The 18,494-nt window shown below is 39.6% G+C and overlaps 1 protein-coding gene across 1 annotated transcript; it reads left to right on the top strand.

Moving 5' to 3' along the window:
- Nucleotides 1–2,633: 2,633 nt before the first annotated feature.
- Nucleotides 2,634–14,169, top strand: LOC118773866 (mitochondrial pyruvate carrier 1). The gene is made up of 5 exons (XM_036522932.1): nt 2,634–2,811; nt 4,731–4,734; nt 4,903–4,999; nt 5,252–5,384; nt 13,571–14,169. The coding sequence occupies exons 1-5, from the start codon at nt 2,741–2,743 to the stop codon at nt 13,590–13,592; spliced, it is 327 nt and encodes a 108-aa protein (XP_036378825.1). The 5' UTR covers nt 2,634–2,740; the 3' UTR covers nt 13,593–14,169.
- The last annotated feature ends 4,325 nt before the right edge of the window (nt 14,170–18,494 follow it).

Genomic DNA, 18,494 nt, shown 5'->3' with positions numbered 1-18,494 from the left:
GGGAGATTTGAGGTGGGCCTATAGTTCGGCAGGTCATTCTGGTCTAGAGTGGGCTTCTTCAAAATAGGCTCGATGACTGGCAACTTTAAGGACTGAGGTACATGTCTGAATGTAAGGGAAGCATTGATAAGATTTAATAACAGAGTGCCAGTTTCAGGTAGCAGCTGTTTTAAGAATCTTTTTGGAATGGGGTCTAGTAGGCAGGTAGCATTTTTAGATGAGTTTTCTTTAGATGAGATCAGTTTATTGTTAGAAGCTTGAAAGATTTAAGCTACTAACTTGTAAAGCTTGCCTTCTTGCAATGGTTAGCATATTTTAGTCAACCACATCGATCTCAGAAACTGTCCCAAAACTTCCCTCCGGATGAAATATGACGTAGTTGCACACATGGTTGCCAACTTCCTTCCCCAACAGACACATGTCTGTATAGCTATACCTGAACAACATGCGGCTTGGCTCCTTGTCACTCCAAAGCAAGTCAAGGGTAATCGAGCAGGCTGTTGGTAAAATCAGTGGTGTGTAAAACCAACTTAACCCCACCCAATTGCCATATAGAAAGCATAAATACGTAAATAAGCATTGAAATGCAGAAATAAATGAATGTAAAAATTTAGACAACTGCACATTTATTTATGCAATTATCCTCACTATTTATTTGTGTATTTATTTACGCATTTATCCTCAATATTTATTCATTTACTCATTCATTTAATTTAAATAAGTCCGATATTGTCCTCTATAACACACGTGCAACATTGTATACATTTTTATATTTTTGCGACAAAAGAGTCACTATAGTATCAGGATGATGCGGGTACCCTCCGGCAGCATTTTCCCCGGTGCGCTGTGGGACTGGAATTGTGAAAAACAGTCGTGGTAGTGGTGCCTTACTCGGCGCTCCGCTGCGGTGGTGATGAGTTTCATACAAAGAGGAGCTATGTAGAGAGAGTCGCGTCAACTCTGTTCGCTCCAATGGACTTTTTTTTTTTTTTTTTTACAGCAGTAGCAGATCGTGGAGCCTCTCAATAGTTCCCGGAAGTTAGCAGCAAATACTTGTTGCAACAGAATACACCGTTTGTGATGCACTTTTAAAGCATAAGACGTTAAAGAATCAGTTTGTATATTATCAGCACATCTTAATCAAATTAACATGTGCATTAAAGCATGTTAGTGGATTATCCCCCATGGTTTGGTGTGCTGCATGGGGATACTGCAATCGCTCGTAGAAAGGAGTACGAATGTACGGTTTCCGCACTGACACGGAGAGGAGAAAAATGGTTGGCTCAAGTCAGCAGGAGCAATCTTACTATCACTAGAGATGACAACTAAAATATGTGAGGTAATCATATTAATAGACTGTTCGTGGTTAATATTACGTGTTGCTAACTTTGTATAGCCTAATCTGTTATTTAACGTTCCCTAAATCTACTAGTTTAGTGGGGAATAATCCACTAACATGCTTTAATTCTGGAAACCTTAACCTTATGGAAGCAAATTATGGAAGGTTATCTCTGTAAGCACACCATCAGAGAGACGTCTATCAAATATAGCTAACTAAATGTGTATTTTCACTCAAGTCGAGTGCCCAAATCTATACGTGTAAGCAGAATGATCTTTTTGCTTAATCACCAAGGTGTTTCTGACTCTGTATCTCATAGGCTTTGGGCGTTTTTCGTCATTCAAAATCATGGGCTAACTAGTACACTTAGCAAGCTCGATGGGTGATGATGTGGTAACCTGACTTTGCTAGTTAGCTAGTTGGTTAGCTATGCTACCTAACGTTACACTAGCCTACACTAACTGACACCCTGTAGGTTTTATCCCTCATGCTCGCCCTTACTAAACCGGTGATACGGCCCTCAAAACAACTGAATTCCTCGACATGCCCTGATTTATAATGATTTTCGCCCCGCTGAAAACTTAGGGTCTCATCCTTAAAGAAGAGGAGAATATGGCTAAGCGACACCAGTGCTGCCAACGATGAGCTTGCTATTGCTGATAGCAATGACTGCTAAAGACAATCTTGCAAGTTAGCTGCTATAGCGATAGCTAATAGCGATGATTAGCAACACTCTAGCTAGCAAGGCCGGCAGTGGGAATGAGAAAGCTCTGTGATTTCATGGGACGTGTAGTTTTTAGCCTGTGGTTGTACTAGCGTATAAGATAACAAAAAATAAATTAGGTAAAATTTAGCTCGAAACAATTAAAATAAGCAATATAACTCGCAAATTGGGATCACAATATATAATCCGGAAATCTATGGTAAGCCATAAATCACTAGAAGTACTTAAAAAATGCGTTTTAAAAATGTCTATGACTAAAATGAATGGGGAATTTCACTGTCGATACCAGTGTGACGTACCCACCTCGGTACTCTATGGTCCATTGGTGCGAACGGAGTTGACGCGACTCTCTACATGCCTCTCATACAAAGTCAGTAACTACCAGGCTAATGGCTGAGTGGAAGGGATGGTAAAACGTGGGCAAATACCCTTGCAATCTAGAGAAAACGTCTGCGTCTATAAAATACGTATGCTGCGCGATGTACGTCATAGCAACAGCCAATAGGAAATAGGTTTCTAATCACTGTTGATCATTGCGACAACGTCGCAACACGTGACGTTACGCAAACCTGATTGACCTGTGCACAAGGAATTACGTCTTACTAAGGAAGCCAGTTTACTAGCTAGTCTACATCCATTAACAATCGACTCCTTCATTAACCTTCAAAGCTGCAACAATGGCAGGCACTTTGGCTCGCAAAGCTGTTGACCATCTCCGAAGCAAGGAATTCAGGGACTATTTGATGAGGTAGCGTTATCCTAGCGGACTTGTTACAAGAAACTAAATTCGCGGGTTTGTCCTTTCACAAATCGTAAAAACGTTAGCTAACCTAGCTGGATTTGCTAACTTCGAGAACAACACGAGACGAATAGCTATCAACTTACTTAAACTTCGGATGAACGCTATGTGTGCTCTAACCGTAGGCTAGCTGGTCATAGACTGCATAGATTTGTATGCAACAGTAGATGATCAGAATTCAGCCTTATTCACACGATCTCTTTGAAGGACAGAGGAAGCTGCCTGCACCATCCGCTAACACTCCTAGCTGGCAAGCTACCATTCAAGCTGACGTTACCTGGATTGATTGTTAGCTAGGTAAGGTTAGCTAAATAACTAGCAAAAGAATCATATTATACAGTTTCTGAGGATGCTCCTTAATACTGCGACAGTGAGATAACAGTGAGGCCATACCGTACCATCACCCATCTGGTTTGCTGCATAGCGAGCAAACCTTTGATTAGTTAAACTGACGCTCTAGTTATCTAAGATGGTTAGCTGGCAAAACTATAGCGGCCTTTAAAGTTGGGACAGTAGTAGGGTAGCCCGTTAGCTAACAGTTAATAGTAGGGGTAGACCGTGGCTAGTTAACTGACAAGCTGTCGACCCAGTGAGATAAAGGAGCTTTGTTTGTGAGGCTGTTGCCTTTTTGTTGTCGCAACCTTGTAAAGCTGGTTTGACTGTAACAAGCGAGTCATGATTTCTTTGAAACGTTTCGTTGAAAACGTCGTAAAACGATTCCAGAGAAGCCAACCAGCTAAGTAAAAGCTTACTGATTTTAAACGTCACGAATGTCCGTCAACGATCTACTTTTTATTTGGTCTTACACTTAACACTGTTAGTAATCTGGGTATTGGGCTTTCAACTTTGGAATGACCCTTTGTGTATGTCATTGTGCTAAAATGTTACATACCTAGCTGGTTACGTTTCTGTAGTCAGTCTAGCTTGCCTTAACTAGGCGCACTATACAGGTACACAGAGGATGCATTCAGTGGGTCTTTTCACCACAGAAAAAATTAATACATCTGCGTATCTAGTAAGTCACACAGATCGTCCTTGTATTTCCAGAAATGGATATCCCTTTCTGCCCTGAACAACGGAACCTGAATCAGAACGAAACTTTTGCATTAAACGGTTGGGAGTTATGATTGGGTTGGACAGTCTGATTTGTTGTGAAGGAGAGAAAATGATCAGATCACTCCTCAACCTGCAACTAGCTAAGCCAGGTATAAGTGAGGGGTGGGGTATTTACCTATCCATAAACAACTAAATACAGATATAGACACAAACATTCACAACATAATTGTCTGAGTGCCTGATTTTCACTTTTATTTTCTTCAAAATGACAGTGCGTTGTCATGCAGGATTTGTGAATCCGGTTTTGTTGATTACCTGTATCTAGTGCATCAAAGGTTTATAGAATCTGGGTTTACAAACCACAACCTTTCCACAACATCCTGTGAGCTGTATGACGCACAGCCTACACAGCAGTTCCATGTGCACTGTTGGGTTGGCAGTAATAAAAAATTATGGTTCTCATGTTTATAAAAAGCCCCACCTTATGCCATCCTGGCGTAAAGAAAAGAATAAAGAGTTTTGTACAGAATACACGAAAGTTTCTTACTTTGACACTGGTTACTAACTAACTACAATTGCAATTTCAAAAGGTGCTTTTCAATTCATGGTAATCCATTATGGTATGTAGGTAGAAGTTGTGGTTAGCTCATAATGAAGCTCATAATTCTGAATTTGCGCTGTGAAACGTCATAATATATGACTTTTTTTTCTACTTGCAGCTGCCCTCAAGTTACTGTGGTTGCACCATTTGTAAAAACTGACATGTTCTTTTCTGTTTTCTCTTCTATTTGTTCCTGTGGATGATCTTATAGCACGGTGAGGCAGTTCATTTAATATTTGCCATTATATTGTACTTAAACACTGTTATAGTTCAAAGTGGTGTCCTCATGTCAGCAGTAGTACCATTCTGCAAAAATAATATATTCTCAAGACTATTTAATATATGATAAACCTTATGTCAATGTTTTCCCCCCCAAATTTCAGCATTTCTGGGGACCAGTAGCAAACTGGGGGCTTCCTATTGCAGCTCTCAGTGACATGAAGAAAAGCCCAGAAATCATCAGTGGGAGAATGACTTTTGGTGAGATACCACCAAATTATTAAGAATGCAAATACAAGTACTAGTGACTTATGAACCTTCACTCTTAAAATCTGTAGCTCTCCCTGTCCTTTTGTTTGGTTAAATTCTGACTGCCAGTATTTCTTTAAAGGAGGCTTGACATTTCTGTGACATATTGCAGTAACTTCCAAGGTTATGTATCTGATAAGTATTTTTGTTTCCCTGTTTAGTGTTTGCCATTGCTCATAAATTTGTATTATGTTTGGTCTCCAGCTCTCACCTGCTATTCACTCTTATTTATGAGGTTTGCATATAAAGTTCAGCCAAGGAACTGGCTCCTTTTTGCCTGCCACCTGACTAATGAAACTGCACAGCTCATACAAGGAGGAAGACTGATTAAGTACAAGTAAGTTTCTGTTTTGGTTTGACCTCTCAGTATAGTATTGTGTGGTTGCAAGTAGGAAAATTACAGTAAAATGATAAATGCCAATTGTTATTGCAGACTATAAGTGCTTGTTACTGTTTCTCAGAAAACAGGTTCAGTACAGTACTAATTGCTTGTTTTTGATATTGACAATGAGACCATTCATAATCCAATTTTTTTAATTTGTATTTTTTAACACAAGTTGTCACAAAGCAGCTTTACATTGTTCCCAGGCCTGAGACCCCATGAGAGCAAGCCTAAGGCAACAGTGGCAAGGAAAAACCCCCTTAGTAACAGGAAGAAACCTTGAGCAGAACCCGGCTCAGAGGGGGAGCCATTCCGCTTCTGGCCGGCACTGGGCAGATAGAATTACAGAGAATACTTAAAGTTGTACAATGTACTTTAAGACAATTGAGTTTGATAGACAGTAGTAATTAACAACAGAGTAATTATAAAATGCTTCCTAGAATGTCCAGTTCTTGGCATGCAGTTGGCTTGATAGGCAAGGCAGCGAGGTAGCAGGACTGGAAATTGGGATGTGATGCCTGGAGCAGGGATAGGAAACAAATAGAAAACAGTGATCAGTGGATGTTAGTTGCAGGAATGGAAACATAAAGGCGTAAAGGCAAAGGGGGGAACAGAGGGGTGAAGCATGCATGCATGTGTGCAATAAGGAAAAATCCCGGCAGATAAGCGCTATGGCAGCATACCTAGGGGACAAGAGGCAAGGGGCCAGCATGATCATGAGGGTGACCCTAAGGCAGTCAACACCAGACCACAGCCAGATCAGTTGAACAGAGTACCCAGGCCATGATGTAGTGACAGTAATGACCACTTAGTCCACCAGAGACTCTACGATCAATGTCAGCACCGTGCCTTTTCCCTCAGCTAAAGGATTTGAAATAAAGATAAGTTTTTAGCCTAGATTTAAAGGTGGAGAGAGAGTCTGCTCCCCGAACTTTGGTGGGTAAATTGTTTCACAAAAGAGGGGCTTGGTACGAAAAGGCTCTACCACCTATATAGGGTTATGCAATATGAACAAAATCTCATATCCCGATATAGGTCATTTCATATCTCGATAACGATGCATATCACAATATAGCACATTTTCTGTAAATTCAATGAATAAATAGTTTATATAAAATGACCGCATGGTAAGGCCTATTTCTTATTACATTTTGAATTATATACTTGACAAATAAAAGGTACTTATTCACATTTGATTATTTTTCTCCTTTTATTTTACGCCTCGTTTCCATATAGCTCTGTTTATGTATTCGAGTTAAACGGAAGTCCGTTCATTCCTATGGGAACCTCTGTGATCTCAGATGTGTTTGCGAAACTCCTCCTTCCGTTTTTTAAGGTCCAGAATTTGCCTTCGAGTGCGTTGAAAAAATTAACTTTTGCAGTGGATTTCGGAGAGAACTTATGCACTGTGTGCCAGGAAGTTAATGGCATTGGAAGAACGAATTAGCTAATGGGCTATTTCCTTCAATTCAGTTCCTTGACTAGCGATCGAAGTTAAATAAAAGTGAGAGTTCTTTAAACATATTTTGAAGAAAGAATTTGCGTAATCAGGCAACCTTTTGCATGGACATAAACACTATGCTTTAACCAATAATCTTAAGAAATACAGATCATCTTTATCACTTTAATATGAAAACTTTATCTCCCTCTCATTCTACCACTGTGATTTCCCTCCATTATATTGCCGCTCATTTGACATAAATAGAGGTTGCTTCACCGTTGCAGTCATTCTGTGATGACACCGACAAAAGTGAGAGTTACGTTTTGATCTATCTCCTTTTCCTTGCGTTGAACACTAGAGGGAATATTGCATATATTATACGGACACCAAACAAAAATGTGTGGAAACGAGGCGTAACCCTTTCATGCGTATGGTCACACCGGTGTGATTTGCTGTTTAGTGTGTGTGCTAAAACCGGTGCAATTAAAACACTAGACTAGACAAATTCTAGCTAATTTTAGCTTTGAGGAAACAGCAATTTAACGTTAAAAATATAGCAAATGCTAACTGAAAACTATGAGAAGCTTAATAATGCTAATGAAAACGTAACGAACCATGTAATGTAACACACACTACATAGCATAAAAATAAATAATGTGGGAAAGGGGTAAGCATGTAAAAAAATATAAAATATTAAAAAATAGAAAACACTTTTCAACTATAGTTCTGTGTCACGTTTTCTCTCCTCCATGTTTGTTTGTGTTGCTTTCATGCAAATTTCCTGCCTGCATCTGTGCCATGTGGAAGAACACAAACCATTGTCCAAATGACGAAGAATATTGCCGTAAAGTGTGTGATTTGCGACACAACGAAATAAACGATAGAGCATAATATGAAACGATAGACGTTTTTCTATCGTCACACAATATATATCGTCATCGCACAACCCTACACCTATAGTACTTTTACCTACTCTTGGAACAATGAGAAGTCCTGCGCTTTGGGAACGTAGTTTGTTTTGGAGAATATGGGCAAAGAAGGTTCTTAAGGTAGGGAGGGGCAAGCCCATTTGAAGCTTTAAATGTAAGGAGAAGTATTTTGAAATCAATGCGGTATTTGATAGGTAGCCAGTGGAGAGAGGCTAATACTGGGATAATGTGCTCGGAGCGTTTTGTTCTGGTTAGAATACGAGTTGCATTTTGAACCAACTGAAGGGGCTTTAGGGAGGCATATGCACATCCTGACAAGAGGGCACTACAATAGTCCAATCTGGATGTAACAAAAGCGTGGGTTAGCTTTTTCAGCATCGTGTATTGATAGAATTTTCCTGATTTTGGCAATATTTCTCAAATGAAAGAAAGCAGTCCTGGAGGTGTTTTTTTTATATGTGTGTCAAAAGAGAGCTCAGGATCAATCGTGACACCAAGGTCTTGCACTTTGAGGCCAGTGAGACACCATCACGATTTAATGTAATATTGGTGAGTTTGCTCCTGATAGACTTTGGGCCGATGACCAATATTTCTGTTTTGTCCAAATTTAGAAGGAGGGAATTATGGGCCGCCCATGTGTTTGTCTTTGAGGCAGGCTTCCATGTTTGATATTTCCAAGGACACATCAGGTTTGGCCGATATGTATAACTGGGTATCATCTGCATAGCAGTGGAAATTAATGCCATGTTTACGAATGATATTTCCAAGAGGGACCATGTATATCGAAAAGAGCAAAGGTCCAAGCATGGATCCTTGTGGTATTCCATGTCTTACTCTGGAGAGTTTGAAAGACTTATTATTAATGAAGACAAAGTGATGCCACTCTGAAAGATGAGAAAACCAGGATAGAGCCGTTCCATTTATGCCAATCAAGTTCTCAGATCGGTCTAATAGAATAAGATAATCGATGGTATTGAAGGCTGCACTTAGGTCTAAGAGCACAAGTAGGGTAGTAGATACAGCCATTGTCAGAGGAGAGAAGTAGGTCATTAATTACTTTTTGGTGAGTGGTTTCTGTGCTGTGATGCGGTCTAAATCCAGACTGAAAGACGTCCAGAATATTATTGGACTGTAAGAAGGAGCAAAGTTGCTCTATTACAACTTTTTCTAAGATTTTCAAAAGGAATGGGAGATTTGAGATGGGCCTGTAGTTTGACAGGTCATTCGGACCTAGAGTGGGCTTCTTCAGAATGGGCTTGATGACTGCTAACTTGAAGGACTGGGGTACATGTCTGACTGTAAGGGAAGCCAGTTTCAGGTAGCAGCTGTTTTAAGAATCTTATTGGAATGGGGTCTAGTAGGCAGGTAGCATTTTTAGATGAATTGATTAGGGAGGAGAAGTCGCTAAATTTAATGGGTGTGAAAGAGTCTAGGCATGTGGCTGGCCTATTGGACATCTCTACGTTATCTGAGGCTGGACAGGCCTGGCTGGAGGCAGAATTAGAGGAAAAGTTTTGAATTGTGTCACATATCTTTATGATTTTGCTGTCAAAAAAATCCATGTGGTCATCGCTACTATGAATTGCTGGAATGCAAGGGTTGGTTGATGCAGGGCTCTTAACTAGTCTGGTGATGGAGCTGAACAAATACCTGGGATTGTCCTTGTTTTTCTCTATTAGGGTAGAAAAATTCGCAGATCTGGCAGCTGTGAACGCATGCTTGTAGCTTAGAAGACTTTCTTTCCAGACCAGGAGAAAGACCTGTAATTTGGTGGAGTGTCGTTTTCTTTCAAGTTTCCATGCAGTTTGTTTGATAGCATGGGTCTGGTATTTATACCAAGGTACTAGCTTTTTGTCTGGGACTTTCCTCTTTTTAAGGGGTGCAACGGCATCTAGGGTATTACGTAATGTGGACTCAATATTTTCGGTGAGTTGATTTAATTTAGCTGAACTAGGGTTCGAGCATAAGTTTAAATATTCTTCTTTGTGCACCTGAGAGAAAATATGGACTCTGAGTTAATGTAACAGGCTAGAGGAAGGTTGAAAATCACCAGGTAATGGTCTGACAATACGGGATTGTGTGGCATAGTTACTACATTGTTAATTTCAGTACCATAAGTGAGGGCTAGATCCAGCGTATGGTTGCAGCAATGTGTGGGTTTATTCACAAACTGAGGGAATCCAGTGGAGTCAATAATGGACAAAAATGCTGTTCTGAATGGATTATGTTCATTGTCCATATGAATGTTGAAATTGCCTACTACCACAACCTTTTCTGTGTTGACAACTAGGTTGGACAGAAAGTCTGCAAATTCGGATAAGAAAACAGTGTAAGGGCCAGGTGGCCTGTAAACAATTACAAGGGTAAACACCTGAGATGCAGTCTTGTCAGGATGTGCAAAGCTAAGAACTAACAATTCAAATGAATTAAAGTTATGGATTTAAAAGTGCCAGATTTAAAAGTGGCACAAAGATTAGAGTTATATACAGCAGTTGAAAGAGGGACCTGGTAGTTACTGTAACTGGGAGGCGTTGATTCATTTAAAGCAATAAATTAATTCGGTTTAAGCCAAGTTTCAGTCAGACATAGGATGTCAAATTTATGGTCAGTAATCAATTCATTTACTACCATTGCTTTGGGTGTTAATGACCTTATATTTAATAAACCAATCCTAAGGACCATTTATTTGCAGGTATTAATTTCAGGTTCACCAGATTTAATTATTATCAAGTTGTCAGGGCAAATGCCCCTAATAGATTCCTTTAAACAGTATGGGACCGAAGATCGGGGGACAGACACCGTCTCTGTGGAACTAAATTTAAGTGGTGGTTCAAGGGAAGAAGCAGAGATCTGTTTAAGACAGAAAGGCTACTGCCTGGCCTAGGCCCTGATGAGTCAAGGTTTTGAGAAATTTAGACTATAGGCCAAATTTCTAGAGATAAGAGCTGCGCCCTCCCTCGAGGGTTGGATACCATCTTTTTTTAAAAGACCAAGCCTCCCCCAAAATGTGTGCCAATTGTCTATGAAGCCTACATTATTGGCTGTGAAGGCTATGTTATTGACAGCCAACGATTTAGTGACGTTAATCTGCTGTAGATCTCATCACCGCACCGCATAGGGATGGGACCGGAGAAAGTTACTGTCTCCGACATATGTTTTGCGAGTTAACACACCGATTTCTGATTTCTGATTGTCTCATAGGGACATTGTTAGCGCCAACATGAATAATAATTTTCCAGAATTTACTTTTACCTTTACCTTTTGCCAGCACTTTCAGATTTGCTTCTATGTCGGATGCTCTGGCCCCAGGAATGTAATTAACTATGGTCGCTGGTGTCTCTACATTCACGTTTCTCAAAATATAATCACCAATTATCAGGGCTCTTAACAGGTTTCTTAGTAGGTGTGTTACTAAGGAGGGAGAACCTGTTTGAAAGGTTTTTCTTTACCAAATTATGGCTTGGCAAAGGAATTGGGACAAAGTTAACAAATTACTCTAACCCACTGATTCTCAATCCTGCTCCTGGGGCCCCCCTGCTCTGCACGTTTTCCATCTTTCCCTGCTCTACCTACCTGACTGAACTCCTCAGTGGCACTTTTGATTAGCTGAGCACACCTGATTTAATCAAGAGCATGTTAGTCATTTCAGTCAGGTGTGTTTGGAGCAAAGATAGACAGATATGCAGGACAGGGGGGCTCCAGGAGTAGGATTGAGAAACACTGCACCTAACTGTAACCCAACAAAGCAATGTATGAAGAATAATGTGTAATTTTGCTTGCAAGTCATTGTCTGTTTGATGATACCAAGTGGTAATTTTCTACAGACATGGACTGTTTCATTGTTAAATCCTGCAGTATAAGTTAATAAATCTCTGAAACCTTTCCTCATAATGCAACATGATTATTCTTGACTGCTCATCAAGCAAATATGATTTATGCCCTCATAATATTTTCCACTGATAGACAGTTTTCGATTCGTAAGCTTCATCAGCTCATTCAAGATTGTCACCAAATCATGAGGCCTGTGCTCTTTGTCATTTAGTTATTGATAAGGAGTGAAATGCACTCCTTACAGTTTGTTTGCCAGGAGCTGAAAAGGTCCAAAAGCTTCTAAAGCCAATCAAAACATATCCCTCTACGCTTAACACTTAAGATTGAGCATGAAAAATACAAAACAATAAATGACATAGCCCTGCCAAGTTCCATCAAATCAGCCAGCCTGTAAGTTGTAGAAATTTTTCAAAAACAGTAGAAGGAAACCTGAAATTATACTAAAATAAATGGGTTACACTATTGAAATTTTAACAGCCCAGTTGAAACTGCAATTGGCTAGAGTCTTCCATGTCAAAAGTAAAGTTTTAAAGTGATGGATTTATGCAAGACCTGTGTTTGTGCATGTGAAATATTTCAGAAATTTTACATTACAAAAGATTGTAAAGGAGGAAATAGTAGTATGATTTGATTTTTGGCTTGTTTTCACATCAAAGGACCTTAATGGAGCTGCGCAGCCCTTCGCAAAAGTCAGCCTACATTAACAGAAGTTCTTTCTGAATGTCCCCAGTTGAATATGAAACATGCTGTGCTGCTCCAAAGCTGTGTCCATACTGAAACTAGAGGGTCATCCTGCCATTGAAGGTCCCCCTGTAACCATGATAGTCCCATTCAGTCCTCAGTCCTCCATCTCCATCTATCCTCAAGGATACTTGCTTCTGTTGCTTTTGATGCTTTCTACTTGATGTTGTAGATTTAAGTCTACAATAATACACAATGTGTATATACAGGAGATACACAAAATAATAGAAACACCAAACAATATATAAATATTCATTTATATTCACCGTTGGTGAACTATGACTTTTATGTTCCTCTTTCCTGATGCATGCTATATGCTGTCATGCTGTCATTCCATACATTTGTCATTTCTGTTTCTGTGATTTTGAACTCTCATGTTGCTTTAGAAATGTTAAACAATGTTTCTCCTATTGAAAATCAACAGTATCAGTTAGCATTGACAATAATATGTATACACATGTTTTAATTGTGATTTAGTCACATCAAAATACAGGTTAAAATACTTTTTCCATTTGGTGTTTCTGTTATTTTGTTTACCCCTGTGTATGTCTGTCTACAGGTATGCATATGTATATATGTGAAAAAGCAAGCAGTATTTCCCCACATAAAAAGGTTTTGTTTCATACACAGAGAGGTTCAAAAATACATTGTTTAATGAATAGGTAAAAAAGGCAACAAGAAAAGGGTAAAATGAATAAAACCAGAAATTGAACAACCCCCTCCCCCATACATTTTCACTGTTTGAGGTGAAATTATTAAAAAGATAAGGTTTTGCATACATGAAACCATACAGAGCCCTACACACAAATACACATTCTTACACGCATACATGAATAAATAATTGAAAGAAAGAAAACACACGTTTATAGAAAATAAGATGACATACTGTGTTCCTATATGCCTTTGTGAGCGGGAGGCAACTTCATTTTTTCACACACTGTTTTAAGCAATGAAGCGCGCAAAAATCTCATTTGCCGAACTGGCCAGTAATCCAAAGCAGGCACGTGCCTGAGCTAAACAATACTTGCCTCAAGCAAATACAGTTTCCATCTGTACTAAAAACCTCTCAAGACTTAAATCGCTAATGATAACTATGACGGTTGTAACTAGAAAGACAATAATAATGTGAGAGACTGTTTCTGTGTAACTGGAGTACAAAATCTGCCCAACACTAATTTTGTGAATAATTTCTTTTTCAGAATGGAAAAAAAGCAAGCATAACCATGTGGACTTGGAACTTCAGAGAACAAAATGAGTTGGCACCTCTGATTTTTATATAGCCTATTTACTTTCTACATTAAATGCCCAAAATGCTATTAATATCTTGACTGTTATTATTTGGCCAATATTCGATGATAGAATCAAATATACCTATGTTAAAACTTGAAGGTGTGGAGTTTTCTTTGGGATAGTGACATGGCAATCAAATGATCCTGCATTGCATATGGATAAGTCCAATAATGTATAACTACTTATGAGTAGTACTAGTGTGTTCGGTAAACTGAGAATGAATTACCCAGATTGATAGTGTTAATATTGCACAGTATTTCCCTGAATCACCTTCTGCCATCCTATTAAATTGGTTGTTATCTATCATCATTGTCACCTATATATTCTGTTGTATGTATTATCTATAGTACTAATTTAAAATATTTGTGCAATGTATTAAAACTGTTAGCTTCCATGTAATGTTCAAACAACCCTTTAAATGTTACAATACACAGTGTTGTCATTTTCTCACATAAGGAGAACAAGGAGGATCATGCAGGTTTAGTCACTTTATTTTGTATTTGAAATAAAGGTCATCAAGAGTTTGAATTTATTATCAAAATAAGGTAGTAATAAAGGTATCTAAAAAGTTTTTTAAATGTCTAAAACGTGTTTTTTTTGTAATGCTATCAAGGAGGAGGACTTGGGGGGGGGGGGGGGGGGGGGAACAATGCATAGACTTACATTTTCAGCATGTTGGGGAGAGACTTTTTAATTTGCTAAAATTGGCAAGCATGATACTATGATACATAAATATGGTTTTGGAACCAGCAATAAATCGGAGAGCAGGTTGTGTATTTTTTAAAGGTTTTGAAAGCTAACAAAACTTCAGATCAGATTCCATATCATCAGCAGTCAGGAAGATGATGTGCTCTGGGCAAACTGACTGGGAAGAATTATCCTCATCAAAGTAAAGTTTCATAATGTTTCATGTTATACATAGCAAACCACAAATTCTGAGTATAGTGCCTGATAACCATCCACAAGTCAAGGGCAGCAGTGTGATGAGTGGAAGGAGCAGAGCTGGTGACCTAACCTTACCTTACCTTTTTTGTCATTCTATTAGCTTTCATTTCAAAATGTCTTTCCTAACTACTGAGTTGGATTTTCTGTGTATACCATATTGTATTTCAATGCTTAAGTCTGTTTTTAGAAGTTCCACAAAGGCAACAAGAAAGCATACTGTGGTTTCAGATGAAAACCATACAACTATATCTTAAACACCTTTGAAATCACAATCATATTATTTTTCTTCTTTCATAGCTAATACATGTGTGATATTTTACTGTGCTCAGCTTCTTCAGGATTCTTGGCTGTCCACCCCACTTTCGTAACATCCCACTCTGCTCGCATCCTCTTGCCTGTCTTTTTTTTATGTAACCCGGGCATGTGGAAGTTTATTTGCATGTGTGTAGTATGTGTTATCATTATGTTTGGAATACATTGTACGTATTGCTTTGCACTTGCATGTCAATCTATGTGCACATTTGTGATCTTAGCACTGTTCAGCACTGACGCAAGTGCATAGCCTAAATGACAATGAAGTAATGTAATTTCAGTGACTTTATTCATTTTAAAAATCATACAAAAGAAATAAACTGATACCGTGGCTTGAGACAGAAGTGTAACTTTTCATTACTGATTTGTTTTAACCATTTCAGGCCATGCATTGTCTGGATTTGCCTCAGTGTGGTGTATGAAAAGCTTAAATCTGCGGTAATTTTGTTTACAGACTGGAAAAATCTTGTTGATCTAGACCTATGTTGAAGCCCATGGCATTGATTAAAGCCATTCTCTATGAATCTGAATTTGCTTGATCTGCCTTGGGCTTGCGTGTATTATTGGTTTATCACCCCCTTCTGCACAGTATATGTGTAAGTAGCTACAGTTCTTTTCATCAGAACAATGAAGCCTGTGTATTTTCAAAAGCATCTAATTGGGTGAATGCAATCAAATATTGTTACAGTGTAAAACATAAAGGCTTGGGCCAGCCCTGGGTTATAACTACAACTGTTTAAAAACAACTTCTTGCAGTAATCAGTCAGTTATAAAAATAACTGGAGGATGCCAATCAAAGGATGTCAGTATCCATGGTGATGTCCATGGTATATATATACTTCTGCACAGTTTTGTAAGGTACTCGGCAGGTAGGTTTTTCCAAGCATCTTGGAGAACTTGTCACAGTTCTTCTATGGATTTTGGCTGTTTCAATTCTTTCTGTCTCTTCATGTAATCCCAGACTGACTCGATGATGTTGAGATCAGGGCTTTGTGGGGCCACACCATCTGTTGCAGGACTCCTTGTTCATCTTTTTGGTGAAGATAGTTTTTTATCACTCTGGCTGTATGTTTGGGGTCATTGTCATGCTGCAGAATGAATTTAGGACCAATCAGACACCTCCCTAATGGTATTGCATGATGGATAAGAATCTGCTTATATTTCTCAGCATTGAGGAGGCCACTAATTCTGACTAAATCCCCAACTCCATTTGCAGCAATGCAGCCCCAAACCTGCAAGGAACCTCCACCATGCTTTTTACTGTTGCCTGCAGACACTCATCCTTGTAGCGTTCTCCAGCCCTTCGACGAACGAACTGCCTCCTTCTAGAGCCAAATATTTCAAATTTGGACTCATTGGACCAGAGCCCCTGCTGCCATTGTGCTGCATCCTTGGTCTTGTGTTTTTGTGCATAGATGAGTCGTTTGGCTTTGTTTCCACATCTGAGGAATGGCTTTTTGGCTGCAAGTCTTCCCTTCTGACCAGACTTCCCCGGACTGTAGATGGGTGTACCAGGGTCCCTGTGGTTGCTGCCAGCTCTGAGCTGATGGTACTGCTTGACAGCTTCTGATTGCAGAGGGACATCAATTTGATGTGTCTTTCATCTGCTGAACTAAGTTTCCTTGGCCGACCATTGCGTTTCTGGTCCTCAACCTTGCCTGTTTCTTTGTGCTTCTTCATAAGAGCTTGGATAGCACATCTGGAAACACCTGTCTGCCTCGAAATTTCTGCCAGTAATAGACCTTGCTGATGCAGGATGACCACCTTGTGTCGTGTTTCCATGCTCACCCTTGTCATGGTGTAAGATTAGCAATCTGTTCTGCAACCTCACCTTTTCAGTATGGCTGGTCCTCACCCACTTTTATTCCCTCTACACAGGTGTTTCTGTTTCAGTTAATAATTGTGGTTAAACCTGCTTATGTTGCTAATGATTACCACCTGTTTTGTTTAGTTGTTTGGTATAGATGTTTTATCATGCATTGGAGTATATGCTTACAAAAAAATGTTTGGAGGGTCTGGAAGGTTTTGTGTTAGTTTGCCACTTTCTTTCTTTATTTAGTCTTAGTGGCACATTTCACTATTTTCAAAAGAAATGTTTGGAAATCTAAAATATGATGTTTGTTATTGACAACAGGTCATGCCAAAAACTCATCGCACTGACTACTGTTTGCTGATAGTACTGAGAGTAATGACAACCGTCATTGCTTACTGAGTACATAACATCTCCTTCCAGCCTAAATATGATGTTAAACATCAGACCAAAATTTCTTTTACAGTCAGAAAGCATGGGCAATTCTTTCCATATGGTATTTTATTTGCATGTGGAATCCTTAGAACTAAATACGGTGTTTTATGCCATGCAAAACTCCAGTCCCAAGCTAGGCTTGATAATGCTCAGGTGCTTTGGTTATTCTCAAAGGATCACATCTACCAGTCTCTGACACTTGGGTATCTCCAGTATGTGGTAGTTCAGTGGAATGCTGTGTGGCAGGCAGCTCAGTCAGCAAGAGAACTGGAGTTCCATTCTATTCAGGGTGAGTTGTAGTACTGCCTGCACTTAGTTGAGATAGCACTGGAAGGCTACTTGCAGGAAGCAATGTAGAGCTTGGACTGGTCCAGTGTGTGCCATTACAACACCTTGTGTCCACTTCACCCCCTTTCGGTAGTCACACACAAGGGCAGACTCGCCCACATCAAAGTGTCTTGCTTTAGAGCATGTCTGCTGGCACTGCTGCTGTAAATCATGTGATTGGTTCACAGTCTCTGCTACACTAGGCTTAAGGATGTCCAACAGTGCAACCTGAGCTTCAGGAACAACATAGCAGGTGGCTCCTTGGTTGTGGTGTGTGTGGGGGATGGGTGGGTGTTACGGTAGGTTAATAGAATGTGTCAAACCACTGTTGCACAAGTGCTGTGCCTGTTGAAGATTTAAGGGCATGTTTGAATGTCTGCACAAAGCATTCTGCCAATCCATTCACAGTAGGATGGTAGTGTGATGAACACATGTGCTTGACACCATTGGACTTGGAATGCAGCAAAATGTGTCCTCATTATTTCCATGAGTGTGGGGAAGTGGCAACTATGAAAGTCCATCTGTATTGGCATGTAATGCTGTTTTCTGGTATTCAATTTTGTAATCATGCTGATTGTAGAAGTGCCCAATGTTGTATTCTGGCTGCTGCCATTGATGGGATACTTCTCTCTGGCATTAGGATGGAGGTCAGCAGGCGATGGTCTGTGGGCATTGCAAACTTGTTACCATAGAGGTATTGGTGGAATTTACGAACTTCAAAAATTATTGGCAATGCTTCCCTCTCAATCTGGGCATAATTCTGTTCTGCCTTGCTGATTGTTCTAGAGGCAATGGGTTTTTCTTCACCATCAGGCATTATGTGTGAGAGCACTCCACCTATCCCATTAGGTGGTGCATTGCAAGCCAGGTGAAGGGGAAGTTTGGTATTGTAGTGGGTAAGCACCTTATGTGATACCAGAAGCTCCTTTGCTTTCTGAAACTGAGTCTCACAAGCTGAAGTCCACTCCATTTCCTGCCCTTGTGCAGCAGTGAGTTCAGTGGGT

Source organism: Megalops cyprinoides, chromosome 1 (assembly GCF_013368585.1).
Source record: "Megalops cyprinoides isolate fMegCyp1 chromosome 1, fMegCyp1.pri, whole genome shotgun sequence".
Taxonomy (NCBI): domain Eukaryota; kingdom Metazoa; phylum Chordata; class Actinopteri; order Elopiformes; family Megalopidae; genus Megalops; species Megalops cyprinoides.
The sequence above is the reverse complement of the archived record's forward strand: the minus strand, read 5'-3'. Positions and strand labels throughout refer to the sequence as shown.

Excerpts from the sequence above, each read along its gene's own strand:
- LOC118773866 (XM_036522932.1), top strand. The coding sequence starts at position 2,741 with ATGGCAGGCACTTTGGCTCGCAAAGCTGTTGACCATCTCCGAAGCAAG. Across the intron at positions 5,000-5,251 it reads CAGTGGGAGAATGACTTTTG|CTCTCACCTGCTATTCACTC; the intron begins GTGAGATACCAC and ends TTTGGTCTCCAG. Across the intron at positions 5,385-13,570 it reads GGAAGACTGATTAAGTACAA|AATGGAAAAAAAGCAAGCAT; the intron begins GTAAGTTTCTGT and ends TTTCTTTTTCAG.